General features: G+C 48.8%; 1 protein-coding gene across 1 annotated transcript in view; it reads left to right on the top strand.

Moving 5' to 3' along the window:
* Window positions 1–18,888, top strand: part of DNAH14 (dynein axonemal heavy chain 14) — a 1,015,490-nt gene extending 996,602 nt beyond the window's left edge. Inside the window, exons 83-87 of the mRNA XM_088449338.1 lie at window positions 845–957; window positions 1,852–1,991; window positions 2,656–2,795; window positions 8,079–8,222; window positions 18,437–18,888. Coding sequence (XP_088305464.1) covers window positions 845–957; window positions 1,852–1,991; window positions 2,656–2,795; window positions 8,079–8,222; window positions 18,437–18,649 — 750 coding nt within the window. The 3' untranslated portion in view covers window positions 18,650–18,888. The remainder of the gene's footprint in view (window positions 1–844; window positions 958–1,851; window positions 1,992–2,655; window positions 2,796–8,078; window positions 8,223–18,436) is intronic.
* The last annotated feature ends 106 nt before the right edge of the window (window positions 18,889–18,994 follow it).

Below are 18,994 nucleotides of genomic sequence, written 5' to 3'. Positions count from 1 at the left end.
AGCGTGTATACACATCTCAGCACTGACAGCCCTGCGGTATGAGAAAATAAATACCTCTAACCTCTCCACAGCTCCCGTCATCTGCCCTCCATGTTTGCACTGGGGAGGGGGCTGCCGGGAGATGTATTTCTCCCTGCTGCTGCCTCCGGGGGGTCACACAGACACTCACACACACTTACATACTCAGACAACATACTTGCACCCACCTCTGCTGCAGAAGACCGGGTCCCGACGTTGCATGCAGAAGTCAGCGCTTCGGTGGGTGAGTAATTACTGACTAGGCTAATTGGACCGCTCATAATTGAATAGCAAAAATCCCGCAACTGCAGGAAGTACGTGCAGGATTTTTGCTGTTCTTGCACCTGATTGCTAACCCCCCCCCCACCAGCACCAGCCACAAGTGACCCCCCCTGGAAATGTCGTCATAGGCACCAGATTAATTACTGGTGTGATTTCATGTGAGGGTGCTTATTCCAATATTTGTGGGCAGTTTAGGGCTTGCACGTTTCAAACATGGTTACAAGATGAAAAAGTCGCACATGTTGGACCTCACAACACTACTCTGTTGTTGGGGACCCACCGCCTGCCTCTATCACCTACTGCCTCTATCAAACTCTGCTTTGCCTACATTCCACCCTACACATACTAACACCACCAGTGTCACATACAGCCCTGTGCTCACTAACACGAGCGGTCACTGCCGCCCTCGACATCAGGACAGGCTTACGTAGGCAGAGCAGACACCTAAGATGAGCAAGTTTATATATGGATATCCTGTTTAATTATCCAGCTTTAAATGGTGCTGTAAATAATAATGAATGTTGCACATTATTCTCTGTTTCAGCGATGTTCCTATGAATCATGCAAGCTGCTGGGCTCCTGGGTGGACGATCTGGCGCAGCGATTGGATTTCTTTGCCACATGGTCCCGTCGCGTGATTACATGTGTACAGGAAAGGTGAGAGGTGACCCACTAATCGCTATTATTTAACCGTTATATAGAGTCACCATATCAGGCAGTGCTTTGCAGATACAGATGTGTCTACATACATCTAGCCTCTTCTAGGCACGCCATGCTGTGACTCGGTAGCACCGAGCGTCTATTGGTGATTTTTTTTCCCCTTTAAATGTGTCTTATTCGCAAAGCGATGCTAATAGGTATCACAAACAGCTTCTGCTGATTAAAATGATATGCAACATGCCTATGTTCTGTGTGTGACTGTGGGTGTATCTGCATGTGAAATGCTACGTTGCAGTGTCAGTCACTAATTGCAGTGTCACAGTCACTGACACTGTAGCGTAGCATTTCGCAGGCAGATACACCCGCAGTTGCAATACAGAAATATGGGCATGTCACATATCATTTTAATCAGCAGAATCTGCTTCTGTGTCCTATTCGCATCGCTTTGTGAATAAAATGCAATTTAAGGGAAAAAGTTGCACAAAAAGATGCTTGGCGCAACCGAGTCACACGGCGCTCACGCATTACATGTAACACGACTTGTAGCACACGGAAAATAGATGTATGTGGACACATCTGATTTGCATTTGTTGCAGTGACGTTTAGTCACACACTAACATTAACCAGCCAGTATGTTTCTGCGCTGTGGAATGAAACGCTACTTGCAGTTGGCGTTTGTGGGAAACGTGCTCCCTTGCTCCACCCAGATGGTGCCCGCCAGAAGCACGGTGAGAACAGCCATGGTATTGCCCATAACAAACACAGGGAGAGCGCACAAGCTCCGCAATACCTAGCAGTCAATACAGAATCACTCTGCCACCAGCTGCCCAGTAACCTCTTCTACTGAGTGTCTGATATTCTCTGAAAATCATTCCAAGTCATTTTATGTAGGTTTGGTCAGCAGCTGGGACTCCGGAAGCCATTCGCACATTCTAGCGCCAATTCTTCCCAAACATCCAGCCTTAACGCCACTGTGCCCCAGCTCCGGGAACCGTACAGCTACTGGCTGCCAGCGTTCTTCTTCCCACAAGGTGAGACATGTCATACACTAAAGCAGCAACTACATTTTTTTCTTGGTGCATGTAATAAAACAATACAACAAATTCGCAATGTGTCTAATATCCGCCATACGCAGGTCCCACACACCTATCTCATGAGACTCATTTTACAGTGTTCTTTAATAATAGTCCTGTTTACAGTTATACACTGAGGTGCCAAAAGACATGGGATAGCGGTATGTAAAGGTAAATGGTAGGTTGAGCCATCGTACTGTGATGTCTTGGAAATGCCCAGACCTGCATACGTTGTAATCTTTGCATCAGTGAAATCACACACACTTTGGGGGTCTATGTACTAAGCCGTGAATGGAGATAAAGTACCAACCAGTCAGCTCCTAACTGTTAATTTTATCTCCATCCAAGGCTTAGTAAATAGACCCCAAAGTACCACTCTATCATCTCCTAATTGTCATTTTTCAAACACAGCCTGTAACATGGCAGTTAGATGGCGATGAAGTACCAACCAATCAGCTCCTACTTTTTTGTTCCTTTAGGACTACTGAGCACAGTGTATTGAACAATATATTGAGAAATAGGTTATATGGTCCCCTGAAGTGTTGTTTTTTTTTTACCCTCTTCATTAAAAGTTTTTCTTTCTCCTGAAGAAATGTTTGTGTGTTATACTCCTATAATGTAGGATTCCTGACGACGGTGCTGCAGGACCACGCTCGGAGGAGACGTTTATCAGTGGACTCGCTCACCTTTACTCACCAGGTGCAGCCTGTAGAGACCTGGGATACTAAGCACAGTCGGAGCATTACAGATATTGCTTTTACAGTAAGTATCAGGGACGGATTAAGGCTTGTGGGGGTCCCCGGGGCAACTGAGCTGGGGGGGCACCTCGCCGCCACTACTGTGCCCTTACCTGGTCTCCTGACTCTCCACTGACCAGCAAGGTGGCAGCATACTACATCATGAACCGACTCCCACCAGTATTGCGGACTTGATCTAGTACACTGCCAGCGGCAAACACAGGATTTTGGGTGGTGGATGAGAGAGGGAAGAGAGAGAGAGGGGGGAGAGATAGAGAGTGAGGGAGATAGAAAGAGCGACAGATGGCAAAACATAGGTAGGAAGAAAGAGAGGGAGGGAAAGACAAAAGGAAATATGGAGGGGGAGAGGGGAGGAAGACCGAGGGAGAGAGACAAAGATAGGAAAAGATGGGGAGAAAGAGCGGATGGAGGAGAGAGACCGCGAGCACACACACTGTCTGTTTCAGCTTCATCATGTTCCTGCCCGGGGCAGACATGTCACGGCATTAGGGCCCTTCCCTCTATCCATAGACCCGCGAATCACAGCATTATCAGCAGGGTGGGGGCTTAGATTGTCCATCACTGCCCAGCCGCTCAATGTAGAAGTGGAGAAAATCGGTCTCCGTATCAAATCAAAAGCCCATCAGTGACTGTGATGCTGCCAGGAGTGGCCCGGTACAGAACAATGTTTGCTGAGTGTGGGGGGGGCCCCCCAGACAACCACCCTTCCGCCCCCCCCCCCCCCCCCCCCTATAATCCAGTAGTAGTAGTAGTATTTTATTGTGCTTTATTTTTATGATACCACGAGGGTTCCACAGCACCTTACACATGAGCAAACCAAGACAGTGACTTACAGTACAATACAATGCAGGGTAAGGACATGGTTTATACACATTGCTGCATCAGCGATCATAACACTTACATAAGCAGCAGTAAGCAAAGAATAGATGCCGTTGTAGGGAGTATAATACAGTGTAAGTAAGGGAAGGACAAGCACATGAGGGAAGAGGGCCCTGCTCGTGCGTACAGTCTAAAGGGGAGCGGCAGACAGACAGGGGTGACACAGATGGGGTTGACTGTGAGAAAGGAGCATGGGGAAGTGGGTTAGGATGAGAGCTGGAAGGCTTTGATGAAAAAGTGAGTTTTGTGAACGTTTTTGAAGTTTAGTAGCAAGGTGGAGAGTCTGATAGGGAGAGAGTTCCAGAGGTGGAGAGTCTGACAGGGAGGGAGTTCCAGAGGTAGGGAGCAGCACAGGCAAAATCTTGGAGGCGGGAGTGGGAGGAAGTAATCAGTTGGCAGGAGAGGCAGCGTGCATTGGTGAGGAGAGGCAGGAGTTGGCGGGCAGGCGTGTGAAGGGAGAGGTCAGATGTACATTGGAGAGGAATGGGTGTAAGCTTTGTGAGTGTGAGAAGATTAAAATGGGTTCTGAAGTGGAAGCCAGTGTAGAGCTTGTAGGAGAGGGGAGGCAGATGTAGAACGTTTGGAAGATGGGTCGAGCGGCGGGAAGGAGACAGACAGACCAGACAGACCAGACGTTACAGTAGTCCAGGCTGGAGATGACCAGTGAGTGGATGAGGGTTTTAGTAGCATCCAGGGTGAGAAAGGGTCTGATCCAAGAAATATTTTTGAGATGGAAATGACAGGACTGCGAGGATGCTGACTGTGTGGCTTGAAGGAGAGGGAGGAGTCCAGGATAACGCCAAGACAGCGCACTTTGGGGCTAGAGGAGATAGTTGTTACATCAATAGATAATGAAATTGTGGGAAGTGAAGTTATGTGGGAGGTTGGGAAGACGATCAGCTCAGTCTTAGACATGTTAAGTTTGAAAAAGCGCTGGGACATCCAGGAAGAAATAGCAGTCACATTTGGAAATACGAGTGAGGGGGGAAGTCAGGGGACAATAGGTAGATCTGAGTGTCATCAGCATAGAGATAATATTGGAGGCCAAAAGAGCTGATGAGTTCACCTAAAGAGGACATATAGAGGGAGAATTGGACGGGTCCAAGAACAGAACCTTGGGGAACACCTACCGTTAGTAAAGAGAGATGAAGTGGAGTCATGAGAGCAGACAGATCAGGAACAGTCAGAGAGGCATGATGACAGCCAGGAGAGGGCAGTGTCACATAGACCAAGAGAGTGAAGGATCTGCATGAGGAGAGGGTGGTCCAGTGTCAAAAGCAGCAGAGAGGTCAACTAGAATGAGCAGAGAATGGTGGTCCTTGGATTTGACAGCAAGAAGGTCATTGATGACTTTCTTGTGGGCCATACAAATGAGTTGAGCAGGGAGTGGGAGGAAAGAAACTTGGTAAGGCATCTGCTCATTAAGTTTGGAAGCAAATAGGAGGAGAGAGATGGGGGCAGTAGTTGGAGAGTATGTTTGGTGGATTTTTTAAGAATAGGGGAGAAAATGGCATGCTTGAATGCAGAGGGGACCATGCCTGAGGAAAAGATGGGCAAGATGGCAACAGGCAAAAGTAGATAGGTAGCGGAGGAGGTGTGAGGAGATAGGGTCAAGGGGGGGACTTAATGAGGGCCATGACTATCTTCAGATACAGGGGAGAAAGATCTCAGAGTTGGTAAGATGTAAAGGAAAGGAGGGAATCTGGGAAAGGAGGGAATAAGGTGCTGAGGGCCTGGAGAGATGAGATGGCCTGGAGAGATGAGATGTCCTGACGTATGGAGTAAATTTTAGATGAGAATTAGGTGGCAAGTCAAGGGCAGAGAGTGAACAGGGGCGTCGAGGAGTATGGGGCAGAGCAGGGAGTTAAAACTGGGGAAGAGATAACGGGGGTTCGAGGGGACTGGGTTGAAGTGAGGTTCTTAAAATATTTGATTGTTGAGAGAGAAAGATAGAGAGAAGGCAGTACTGTAGGTTGAGAGCATAAATTTGAAATGGAGGAGGTCTGCATAGGAGCGCGATTTCCTCCACTGTCGCTCGGTGGTTTGTGAACACTTTTGCAGGTATCTGGTGCATTTGAATTGCCAGGGTTGAGGTGTGGTTCTGCGAGGTTGAGTAGTGATCGCTGGATTCAATAGCAGAAGTAAGGGAGGCATTGTACAGGGAAGTGGCTTGTTCAAGACGGAAGAGAGAGAGAGAGAGAGAGAGAGAGAGAATAGCGGAGAAAAGTGAGTCTAGCAGGGAGGATAAGTATTCAGTGTCAATAGCCTCAAGGTTAAGCCTTAGTGATGGTGGCCTTAGGGGGCAGAGGTGGAGAAGGGGTGAGGGATAAGTTAAGAGGGAAGGTGATGGTCAGAGAGACAGATCTGGCATTTTAGAGATGAAGAGTGTAAAGAAGGTGTGGGCTCCTCAACTCTAGGGTGAGTCTGCAGGTGGTGGGCAGGGAGGGGGGAGTTTAGTGGGATGCAGAGTTTGTATTTTATACACCGGATTCTCCCGATAGTCTTGCAGGGGTATAAGTTACATATGTATCCCAGCACTGAAATGGCTGCAGCTGTGGAAGGGGGGGACGAGGAGGAGATACGGTATGGGGCAGCTCCTCATACTGTGCAATAGCCTAACTTCACTGGATCATCCCATGTCAAGGGTGCAGTGTAATCCAATTTCCAATGCGCCTCTGCTAATATTTAACAGTTACAATATAGGAAACTTGCACCACAGAGAAGTGTTAATAGACTGAAGACTAAATACAATAGGAGCAATCAGTATCCAAGGCTGCAGTTCATAGTGTTCAAACTACAAAATGTGCATGATATTTAATATGGGTATTATTACTAATGTTTGCTGTAAATACCAGGGAAGACTCCATCCCTGCAGCACAGGCATGGACTATACACTACAATCCATTCCAGCCATAACATTAAAACCACCTGCCTAATATTGTATAGGTCCCTCTCGTGCCACCAATACAACTCTGGCCAGTCAGGGCATGGAATACACAAGACCTCTGAAGGCATCCTATGGTATCTTAGCAGCAGATCCTTTAGGTCCTGTGAGTTGGGGCCTCCATGGCTTGGACCGTTTTCCAGCACATCCCACAGATGCTCGATCGGACTGAGATCTGGGGAGTTTGGAGGCCAAGTCAATGCCTTGAACTTTGTCATGTTCCTCACCACATTCCTGAACAATGTTTGCAGTTTGGCAGGGGCACATTTTCCTGCTGAGAGAGGTCATTGCCATCAGGGAATACCATTGCCATGCAGGGTGTACTTTGTCTGCAACCATGTTTAGGTAGGTGGTATGTGTCACAGTAACATGAATGTCTACCCAGCAGAACTTTGCCCAGAGTATCACACTGCCTCCACCAGCTTGTTTTCTTCCCATTGTGCATCCTGGAGCTATCTCTTCCCAAAGTAAACAACACAGACGCACCAATTTTTTTAATTTTTTTTTTAAACGTAGATCAGACAACCAGGCCACCATTTTCCTCCATGGTCCAGTTCTGACGCTCACGTGCACATTGTAGGCACCTTCCATGGTGTACAGGGGTCCAACATGGGCACTTGGAACAGTCTACAGCTATGCAGCCCCATACTCAGAACACACAGAGCATTGCAGCTTGCCGACACCTTTCTAGAATAGCCAGCATTAACTTTTTCAGCAGTTTTGTGCTCCAGTAGCTCTTCTGAGGGATAGGACCAGACTGGCTAACCTACGCTCCGCACATGCATCAATGAGCCTTGGCGGGCCATGACCCTGTCGGTTCACTTGCTGCTTGATCTATCCCAACCCTTGACAGGTGCCACTGTAAGGAATCGGTACAAAATACCGCCGGCCGCATTCCCAGCAGCGGCAGGCCAACATGAGCAGAGATCCCGGCAGCGGAAGCCCGACCGCGCTGGAAATCCCGATCGTGGAGAGGTATCTACTACCCTAACCCTAACCTCCCCCCCAAAGTGCCTAACCCTAACCACCCCCTTCCCCGCTGCCTAAACCTAAGTCCCCCAGGGGGTGCCTAACCCTAAGTCCCCCCCGGGCGTGCCTAACCCTCCCTCCCCCTAGCCTAACCCTAACTTGGGGGTGCCTAACCCTAAGTCCCCCCCCAGGAGCCCTAAACCTAACCCTCCCCCCCTGCGGCTGTCTGCTCACGGCGCCCAGCATCACTACGATCAGGACGCTGCGCGCCGGTCTCCCAGCATCGGGGAAATGCCGGGCGTCTACATCTAGACGCCCGGCATTTCACCCTTGCCGGGATATGACAGTCGGGAAGCCGGCTGCCGGTATTTAGGCAGTCGGCTTCCCGATTGCATACCCACTGTAATAAGATGATCAGTTATTCACTTCATTTCTCAGTGGATTTTAGGTTATGGCTGATGGGTGTATGTAATAATGTAAACATGTCTTTACTAGGAGCAGTGTCCACCTGAAGAAGGAATTCTGGTTTTTGGCCTCTACCTAGACAGCGGCCGCTGGAACCCTGAAACACAAGTCTTGGAGGAATGTGATCAGGACAGATTCTACCCACTGCCTCAAATACACTTTATCCCACAGACGGTAAGTTATTAGGTCACATGCAGACATGAACGTACAAGAAAGTAGGGCGGATGGGATTGGCACCATGATCTAGATCACTATCACTTCTTAGAGCACCAGCTTAAAGCACAGTCCAAAACTGGCAGACTAGCGAGGGCGATATAGAATTATTACATTTTAATGTTTGTAACTTATAACATGCTATAAATAAATTAAAAAGAAAAAACAACCAGATAAACTATGTACATGAGACATGATCGATGTTTAAATCTACAGGTGATGATGGAAAAGTTCAGTACATACGAGAATAGAGGAAAAAGGAGAGTTATGGTAAAACTTACCTTTGTTAACTTACTTCAAATTCCATAGGGTCCACAGGGAGACAATGGGGTGTAGGTGGGACCTGGAGGACCAGACACAAAAAAAGAGAAGCTTTTCAATCCCAGGTCCTTTGCCCGCCCCCCCTATACCCCGCCCGCAGCCTGAGGGCAACTCAGTTTAGGTAACAGGAGCAGGACAGGAGAGAAGGAAGACTGGTACACTGAGGAATCAGTCACTTGTTTCCTTCTTTGTCCGAGAGTAAGAGAATAAACCCATAGAGGGCAGGTGCCCTGTGGACCCTATGGACTTCAAAGAAACAGTTATCAAAAGGTAAGTTTTACCATAATTCTTTTTTTCTTCTTCAGGGTCCATAGGGCTCCACCGGGAGACACTGGGGATGTCCCAAAGGACGGGGACGCTCCTGAGCTGATAGGAGAACCCTACGCCCGAAGGAAGCATCTTTCAGGCGTAAGGTTCTCCTAATGCAGGCAAATGTATCAAAGGTATAGAACCTAAGAAAGGTGTGGAAAGAAGACCAGGTGGCCCCCTTGCATAGCTGCTCAGCTGAGGCACCACGCCGGGCTGCCCACGAGGGACCCACAGAGTGAGTAGAATGGGCAGATACTGTAGCCGCCACAGGAAGCCCCAATCTGCGTGTAAGCCTGTGAGATGGACTCTGGCCATATGGATTCGCATGACTGTTTGTTAGCTGGCCATCCCTTCTTATGGAATCCATATAGGACGAAGAGGGAGTCTGATTTCCTGATGGAAGAAGTACAGTCCTCACGTCTGCGCTGGAGCCAAATGGACAAAAGCAGAGACCTGCACTTTCAGAGATGCTAGGCAGAGGCCTAGATACAGTCCAGCCTGAAGAAAGGCAAGGCTTATAGACATAAAAAAAAATATGAGATATGGTAAGAACTTACCCTTGTTATCTCTATTTCTACGAAGTCCATAGGGTTCCACAGGATACCTTGGGGTATAGACGATGGCGGCAGACATCCAGGCACCACAGAGTTACATTTTCAGCCTCCCAGGATGCACTGGGGTCCCTCTGCTATACCCCGCCCCTGAGCCTCAGGCCACTCAGTTTCGTAACAAGCCATAGGCCGGAGCAGGAGCAAAAAAGAGAGAGAAGACAGTCTGGAACACACAAGAATCACATTCTCACCAGACTGAGACGGAGAAACTGGTGACCAGATCAAAGCCCATCTGCAGTACAGGTGCGACAGGGCGGGAGTCCTGTGGAACCCTATGGACTTCATAGAAATAGAGATAACAAGGGTAAGTTCTCACCATATCCAATATTTTCTACTTCAGGGTCCATAGGGTATCCACAGGATACCTTGGGGATGTCCCAAAGCAGTATCCTTTAAGGGTGGGGACGCTCCTGTGCTGTAAGGAGAATCCGCCGCCTGAAGAAAGCATCCTGAGCGGCGAAGGTATCAAAAGCATAATACCTTACAAAAATATGGACAGATGACCACGTGGCTGCCAATCACCGCTGAGGCGCCACGTCGAGCTGCCCACGAAGGACCCACAGACCTAGTGGAAGAGCTTTAATAGAGGATGGAACAGGAAGACCTGTGAATCCATCCTGCCAAAGTTAGCGTAGTGGCAGGCCAACCCTTTTTATGGAAACCAGACAGGACAAAACCGAGAGTCTGATTTCCTAAATGGACTGGTACGGTCAACTTAAATTCTTAGCGCCTGTACCACAGCCAAATAGGACTCACCAGCAGACAGGACTGGGGAAATAAAGGCCGGTACTATAATTTCCTCATTGATGTGGAAACTAGACACCCCCTTAGGTAAAAAACCAGGGCAAGTGCGAAGCACTGCCCTGTTCCTAGGAAAGATGAGAAAAAGGGAGGTCTACATGACAGAGCCTCCCATCCAGAAGGAATACAGTCCTAGCCGTAAGCCATTTGAAATCCACTGAGCCCAGTGGATCGAATGGCGGTCCTCAGAGAGCCCTAAGGACCACAGCCAAATCCCAAGGAGCCACAGGTGGAACAAAGGGATGCTGAATATAACTTACACCCTGCACAAAGGTGCGGACATCAGGAAGAGTAGCAATCCTACACTGAAACCATACTAACAGGGCAGAAACCTGCCCCTTCAGGTAAGCAAGGCGAAGACCGTTATCTAAGCCCACCTGTAGGAAAGCCAACCTCTGGATATCCGGAATACCCGAGGAGCCTAGCCTCTAGGGCGACACAACTGAAAGAAAGTATACCATACCCAATGGTAAATTCTTGCAGATAAAAGCTTCCGAGCTCTTAGCCCCTGTTAACTATAGAGCTGGAAAAACTCCTAGACCTTAAGAGGGCAGTCTTCACCGCCACACCGTCAAGGACAGACAACCCAGGTCTGGGTATCAGCCAGGATCCTGAGACAACAGGTCCGGGCGTAGAGGCAACAGCTTCGGAGTGTTAACCGAGAGGCTCCGAAGATCTGAGTAATAGTGCCATCTGGCACACGCTGGAGCTATCAGCAGGAGCGTGCCTCCTTCTTGCTATTACTGGAGGAAGAAGGGATAACGGAGGGACGAGGTACACAACTTGGAAGGTCCACTGGACCTACCTACGTCTACCAGAAGAGTCTCATCTCTGAAAGGCTCCACTTGTTAACCAGAAGATTGAACACCTCCTGATAAAGAGGACATTTCCCTGAATGCACGTCTTGACAGCTGAGAAAGCCTGCTTTCCATCTGAGGATCCCTGAATGAACACTACCGATGACGGCAGGGATATAGCCTTCCACCCAAGCCAGAATTCGGGACACCACTGTTAGTGTCGCCTGACTTCGGGAACCTCCTAGGTGGTTTACATAAGCCATCATGATGGCGTTGTCAGACTGTACCTGCACGGTATTTCCGTGGAGGACCTGTCCTGCATGCTGGAGAACCTTGAATACTGCTCAGAGTTCTCAGATGTTTATGGGAAGCGCAAAAACTACTGGTGTCCACTTGCACTGGAACAAGTGTGGACCAGTCACTGCTTCCCAGCCACGGATACTGGCGTCCGTCGTCAGAAGGACCCTGTCCGCAATACCAAAGGGGGTGCCCCTTGTTTAGGTGAGCTTTCCGCAGCCACCAGGCCAGAGAGAGACAAACCTCCGGGGAAAGCCTATTGACTTTATCCCATGGGGCAACCTATCCCATCCGGAGAGGATCAAGTTTTTCAGAGGTTTAGAGTGAAGCTGGGTACTCTCCACCATGTCGAACAGCGACACCCTGGAACCCAGGAACCACATTGCCAAGTGAATAGACACTCGGCGACTCTGCAGGCAACTGCATACCTTTGCCTGTAATGCAGAGATCTTTTCCTCAATCACAAAGATCCTCAGATGTTGGGATATGGAGCATCCTCTGTGAAGAATCAGAGAGGACCATTTCCAGTTTATCAGTCAGCCCTAACGTAGCAACACAGATATTGTCCGTTGCATATGGCACTGAAGTATCTCTGGAGATCGTGGTAACAACAGGTGGTCGCCCGGATAGGGTAACAAGCGGACCCCCTGCATCCGCAGGTGGGCTGCCATGACCCTGGTAAACCGTGAGGCGCGGAGGCCAGACCAAGGGGCAATGCCAGAAACTGGAAATGCTTATCGACCACTGCACACCTGAGGAAAACACTGGTGTGCTAAGAAAAGAGGGATATTCAGGTAGTCACCCTGAATACATCCAATGACACCACAAAATTCCCAGGCTCCATTGAATGATGGAATGCAGGGTCCCCCTCCCGAACCGAGGAACCCTTAAGAATTTGTTAAAGGATTCGAGGTTGAGAATGTCCTGGTAAGACCCATTGGGTGTCTGTACCAGAAAGAGGATGGAGTAATACCTCGCTCCCCTTTGGGGCAACGGAATAGGTACTATAACTCCTGCCTGGAGCATAGAGTGTAACACCCTCAAAAATTACAGGGCCTTGTCCTGAATTGACAGAAGACCTGTAACGAAAAACCGTCTGGGAGGCTTTTACCGGGAGGAGAGGACATACCTTTAAGAAAATACTTCTTTTATCCCAGTGTCCGTGGTGGTCAGACACCAGCACTGGGCGAACTGGAGAAGCCGGCCTCCAACTCTGGGGTCTCCCGAGAGGAGGCCCATCCAGTGAGACTGAAGGCTTATAGTCCAACTTGGGAGTAGGACGTCTTGTACTCCAAGCCTGTTCTTATGGCTGAGCAGATTTCCTGGCTGACTGTCTTGGAAAGCTAGATTTTAGACTTACCCTAGCCTCACAGGGCCGAAAAAACAAAGCCCCAGACCCTGATGGGACTGTAGCCGATGGCAAACACGCAGACGTAGCTGCTGCCTGCGGGGCCACAATTGCGTCCAGACGAGGGCCAAACAGGACTTGTCCCGTAAAAGGCAAAGCATTCCAAATGGATTCTGCGTCCGCTTTCCAAGAGCGCAACCACAGGGAGCGGCAAGCCGCTACTGCTGCCGAGGAGATTCATTATGAACGTGGCAAAGTATGCGGGGGATTACCTTGTTCCCCGTGCATCCGGCCACAGTCCAGGTAGCCGGGATCACCGCTAGCTGTGACCCCAGCTACCTAACAGCATCCCCGGATCGGTACCGGCGGGGTGTAGGAGTGACAGCATGGACGTCAATACTGACTGTCCTATGCTGGAGCACTCTAGTTGTGCAGCCACAGCTGCGAAGAAATATTCAGGGGCCTTAAAAAGACCCCCTTCTGTACGGTGCGACTGGTCCGGCCAGGCACCGACGAAAACTGAGTGGCCTGAGGCTCGGGGGCGGGGTATAGGAGAGGGACCCCAGTGCATCCTGGGAGGCTGAAAATGTAACTCTGTGGTACCTGGATGTCTGCCGCCATTGCCTATACCACAAGGTATCCTGTGGATACCCTATGGACCCTGAAGTAGAAAGGGGCATAGTTTCTCGGAGCACACGATTGGAAATATGTATGCCATATTCTGTGATAAATCCTGGCTGAGGCCGGGTTACAGGCCCTGTGCATGGTCTGGACCACAGAGCTGGAAAATCCCTTAGTCGTTAGGAGGGATGTCTCAAGAGCCAAGCCAGATGTAGACATGGACCCTGAGACAACAGGTCTACCCGTAGAGGAAGTTGAAGAGGAACGTCTATGGAGAGACTTTGAAGATAGGAGTACCAATGGCATCTGGGCCAAGCTGGAGCTATCAACAGGACTGTGTCCCCTTCCTGCTTGAACTTTCAAAGAACAGGAGGAAGCAGGGATATTGGGGGAAAGAGATATGCCAAATGGAAGGTCCATTTCACTGACAATGCATCCACGAAGGCTGCGTCGGGGTATCTTATCCTAGTTCCAAATACTGGAAGTTTGTTATTGTGTATTGAGGCCATAAGATCCACATCTGACAGACCCGGTAACTGTGCCCCACCGATTGGAGGCTTGCGTCTGTTGTGAGGAGAGCCAAGTCCGGGATCCAAATGGGGCGACCATTGTCTAAATGTAATGTCTATAGCCACCAGGCTAGGGACAGGTGAACCTCCGGGGGGAGACCCATTGTCTGGGATCAAAGTAGAAAAGGTAGCCCGTTCCACCTGGAGAGGACCAGGTGTTGTAGGGGCCTGGAGTGAAACTGAGCTAACTCCACCATGGCAAAAGTGGACACCATTGATCCCAGTGTCTGCATTGCAGTGTGAATTGACACTTGGCGACTGCAGAGCAGTCCGCGCACTCGGTGTTGTTAGGAAGATTATCTGAACCTGAGAGTCCAAGAGGGCTCCTAAATGTACCTTTCTTTGAGAAGGTGTCAGGGAAGACTTTTTCCAGTTGATCAGCCAACTGCATTTGTAGGAAGGCAATTGGTACCTGTAAATGGCGGTGAAGAATCTCTGGGGAGCTGGCCAACAGCAAGAGGTCGACTAAGTGCCGGAGTAGTCTGATCCCTTGACAACGTAGGTAGGCCGCCATAGCTTCCATAATTTTGGTAAAGGCCCGAGGGGCCGTTGAGAGGCCAAACGGTAGAGCCTAAAATTGGTAATGCTGCTGCAGGATAGCAAACCGGAGATATTGTTGATGAGAAGGCGCTATAAGTACATGTGGGTAAGTGTCCTGAATGTCCAGTCAGGCTGTAGGCTTGTCAGGTGGATGTCTAGTAGCCCAGGCTTGTTTGGCCCTAAGCTTGGGAGGCCTTGGCTGATGCCTGCTGCCATGGAAAGGACTGACCCTTTATATTATATGCAGAGGGCAGGAACGCAGTCTTGGAAGCTGGCAAAGTAGTCAGAATTTTATCTAATTCTGGACCAAATAGGATATCTCCAGAATAAGGAAGAGACTCCAGAGCCCATTTGGAGTCTGAATCGGCTTTCCAGGAACGGAGCCAAAAAATACGGCGGGCTGCTACCGAAGCGGCAAATATCCTGGAGGCCAGGAGAGCTGTATCCATAGCTGCTTCTCCCTAGTAGGAGGCTGCATCTCTAATGTGAGAAATATAGGATAGTTGTTCCCTTGAAGCATCAGGGGGGAAATGTCTCTTCTAGGGTCTCTGCCCAACTCTCAATGGCTTTTGCCAGCCAGGCCGTAGCCCTAGCAGGACAAGTAATGGCTCCTGTAAGAGAGTATATGGACTTGTGACAAGCTTCTATACACCTATCTGTAGTCTCCATCAAGGAGGTTGCAGTGTGGATAGGTAAGGTGGCATTCTTAACCAGACGTGTGACATGAGAATCCACTGCTGGGGGAACTTGCCATTTACTGCAATCAGTAGCTGGAAGAGGGTAAAAGGAACTTAAACATTTTGGAATTTGAAACCTTTTACCGGGCATATGCCATGCCTCACTCATGTGATCAGATAGCTGGTGAGACTGAGGGAACGCTGGTAAAACTACCTTTTGTCTTTTTAAAAAGTGGTTTTATTCAGATAGGTCTGCATCTTCTGCCTCCCCAGATGATGTATCAGAATCAGATAACTGGGTGGACTGGGAAGATAACAGCACGTTTAGTTGGTAAAGGATTTTCCTTTTGAAACATTTGCTGAAAACTGTAGAGATATTAGCTATACTCTGTACTGAGGTAGAGAGAGTACATCTCTCATGGGGGAGACAAAGCAGTCACAGGAGGTACTCCCTGCAAATCCTAAGTGGTCCGCAATCTTTGCCAGCACCTGAGAAAAGGCAGCCCAGGGTAGGTCATGAGGAGACACCGGGGCTGAGTGGCCTGAGGCTGTGTAACAATTAGTACAGAGACCATCCTGAATGAGCCACAAGAATAATAAATTACATAGTATGATATAGTGCAGTATGTGTAATATGGCACAGTGTAGTGTGCAACCATGCTATACAGTATGTGATAGCCCTCATAAATAGAGGGCAGATGTGAGGTACAATGAACCCGCTATACCTTAGTATGTCAGGGTATAGTACAATAAATGGAAAGGTATAAGCTGGACAGTATAGAAATTAGCGATCAGCGCTAGCACAAGTCACATACAAACGCAGAAAACACACTATACAGTAAATCTGCAATTGGCACTACATCAACTACACAGACCACAGTGGCTGGTAGGAAATAGCGCTGTATAACCTGGCCCGTGGGAGTGGTATACAGGGAGACTGAACCCACCGTTCCTGGAGACCTGTGAAGCAGAAAATGGCTGCTGCGTGTCTGAGGGGATGGAGGGTGAGGGAGGAGCAAGCTCAGGGAACGGCTAGACCGCAGTGGAATGGCGCCCTGAGCTGGGGCTGCAGGGAGAGCTCCTCCCCGTGCTGACGTTAATCACCGGGTCCCCTGGCCTCTAAATATTAATAATTAAGAAAGGACCAATGAGACCACTCCAATGGGTATTTAAGAAGGCTGGAATCCTTTTGACAGACACCTTGAAAAAGTCATTGAATGACGAAACGCGTTGGTGTTAGGAAAGGCGGCAGTAAGAGCACAGAGAGACAACGGGAGCGCAAGCGGCAGCAGGAACCCCGGACTTCGACTCGCTCCACAGAGCCCGAAACAACACAGCCAGGGAAGACTCCAGCAAGACGGCAACAGCACAGAGATTTTAGCCGATACTACCCATTCCCACAAGTCGTCAGCGGACTCCAGTCTGCGCCGTCAATAAGGTAAGATAGGGTAAGCTTTCAACCGCTGCTCCACTCTCAGCGTGCAAGACACGGGACTGCCACAACAGATTCACTTTCTTCCAGCACACACACATTTTTTCTATGAAAGAGCCACAAACATCCTTTTGTTTTTTGTGTGTCTATTTTCAGTCCTCTGTTTACTTAGCAATTGCCGGTCTCATTAACTATTGATCATTGTAACATCTGCACATATCTGTTTTGTTTATTACAATACCCTTTTTTCCACCCCACCTGTAATCACTAGCGCGTCCGAACCTCATTTGTATTTCCAGTTAGAGAGTGTCAATCAGGTGTCTGATTACACCCAATAGGACAGCTGCTAATTCACTGATTAAGCGCGCAGGATCTTTTTTGTACAACTTTAAATATGTTCGGCACCAGTATATTAATGACCCAGTGGTGTAGTGTAATCGTGGGCGCTCCAGTGTCCACATCAGCGCTTCCGGTCCATCTCCTGAGACTGGAGTCTAGACTGCTTAAAGACGCAGGCCCCCGCAAGCGGAGGTCAGCCTTACCTGTCCCCTGGATTCCGGGCTGCAGTCTGGGGTCCGGGGATCCTGCTAGCTAATCCTCCTCAGAGCCCTGCTGGGAGTACCTAGCCGGGGCTTGGTGTCACGGCGCCGCAGAGGGGTGATGGAGCAGCAGCGCAGACGTCCAAGGGACTGTCATTTGCTGCTGCTCAATATCAAAACACTAGAAATAAAAAGAAATCATAAAAATAAGCTTGGAATGCTTAAAGCAGCCCCACGGTTAAACATGGTGACCCAGCTCCTGCCGGACACCAACGAAACTGAAGTCCCCTCAGGCTGTGGGCGGGGTATAGGGGGAAGGACCGAAGCATCCTGGGAATGAAAAGCTTTGCTGTTGGTGTCCGGTCCTCCAGGTCCCACCTACACCCCATTGTCTCCATGTGGAACCCTATGGACCCTGAAGAAGAAATAATATACAAAAGAAGCCATAGAGCTCAGTAGTCCGTAGACCAACACATATTAAGAAACAATAAATAAAAGAGAAGCTGGGATAACTAGACCTCATACATTCTATTGTACTATAAATATGACACTACGTGGAACAGATGATGCACAGGTGGACCGGTGACCTGAGCACAGTGAACCAATGCATGTCTGTTCCCAGTGACTTCCTTCCAGCTAGACCTGAGGAATGGGAGCTCTCTCCTAACACTGCTGTCTCCTGCAGACATGCATAGGAGCAGATGGTCTGTTCGTTGGTTGCATTGGGCTGCAGGTCTGGCATTGTGGTCAGTGCCGGCCTTACAGACTAACAGAACAGTTTGCAATTGAACCGTCCATGTCGGGAAGCCGTAGTGAGTTAATTCTAAATCAGCGATAATACAGAGTAAGGTACTCCTGCATAGTTGTTATAGTTAGGGGGAGGGATGATTGTTAAAAGACAAATGTACAGGTCAAACCTATACTTTAAATTATTAATCAGCATTATTGTTTAATAGCGAATATCAACCATCGGGATACGATCAATATCCCGACAGTCAGGATCCCGGTGCTGGTATCCAGACAGTAAGTACTGGGGTTAGGCACTAGGGGAAGAGGTTAGGTTTAGGCAGCGGGGAGAGAGGATTAGGGTACTGACTGACAGGTCGTTGGTATCTTAGCCCTGTTGCCTGAACCTCGAGCGCTGGCATCTAGTACCCAACCCCAAACATCTGCTTCCTGAACAAAGAGCTTTACATTTGAATTTCGAGCTTTTGAAATCTGTTCTGGGCCAAACAATACTGGCAATAAGGAGCGTTACCCTATTAGTGATGCGGAAGGCTTTGGGGTGCACTAATTATTTTCCTCCTCCCCAGATTGAGGCCAGCGCTGGGATGAACAGGTCCAGTGAACAGCAATCAGTATACACCTACGAATGTCCACTGTACATGACGGCCCAACGTGCTGGAACATTATCCTCAAACGGACAGTCCACTAACTTTGTAACAGCTGTGGCTTTACCAACCCTGGTCAGGCCCAATCACTGGATCCGAAGAGGGGTGACCCTGCTCTGCCAAATAACGGACTGAGCAAACTTTTACATTAAATATACACAGAATTGCTGAGATATTGCTAGATATTATTATTATGTTTGTAAAGGTCTAACTTCTTGTCGCCTTGTTGGTTGTTTTTTTTTTTAGCATGACTGAGATAGCGAAAACTTTGCTTTTTGATGGTTCAATGTACACAGACTTTAAGACCCAAAATAATTATTGAAAATATTGTATAGAATGACCTGCAGGCTGTGTGTGTATAAGGTATATATATATATATTGCATTCTGTGTTTAGATTTGGGTGCCATTCCCAAGATATTTCACTGTGGTATGCAAATATTCCAAAATACCCCTGGTCCCAAGCGTTATGGATATGGGAG

This window comes from Taudactylus pleione, unplaced genomic scaffold (assembly GCF_031769625.1).
Source record: "Taudactylus pleione unplaced genomic scaffold, aTauple2 ptg000483l, whole genome shotgun sequence".
NCBI classification, from domain to species: Eukaryota; Metazoa; Chordata; class Amphibia; order Anura; family Myobatrachidae; genus Taudactylus; species Taudactylus pleione.
The sequence above is the reverse complement of the archived record's forward strand: the minus strand, read 5'-3'. Positions and strand labels throughout refer to the sequence as shown.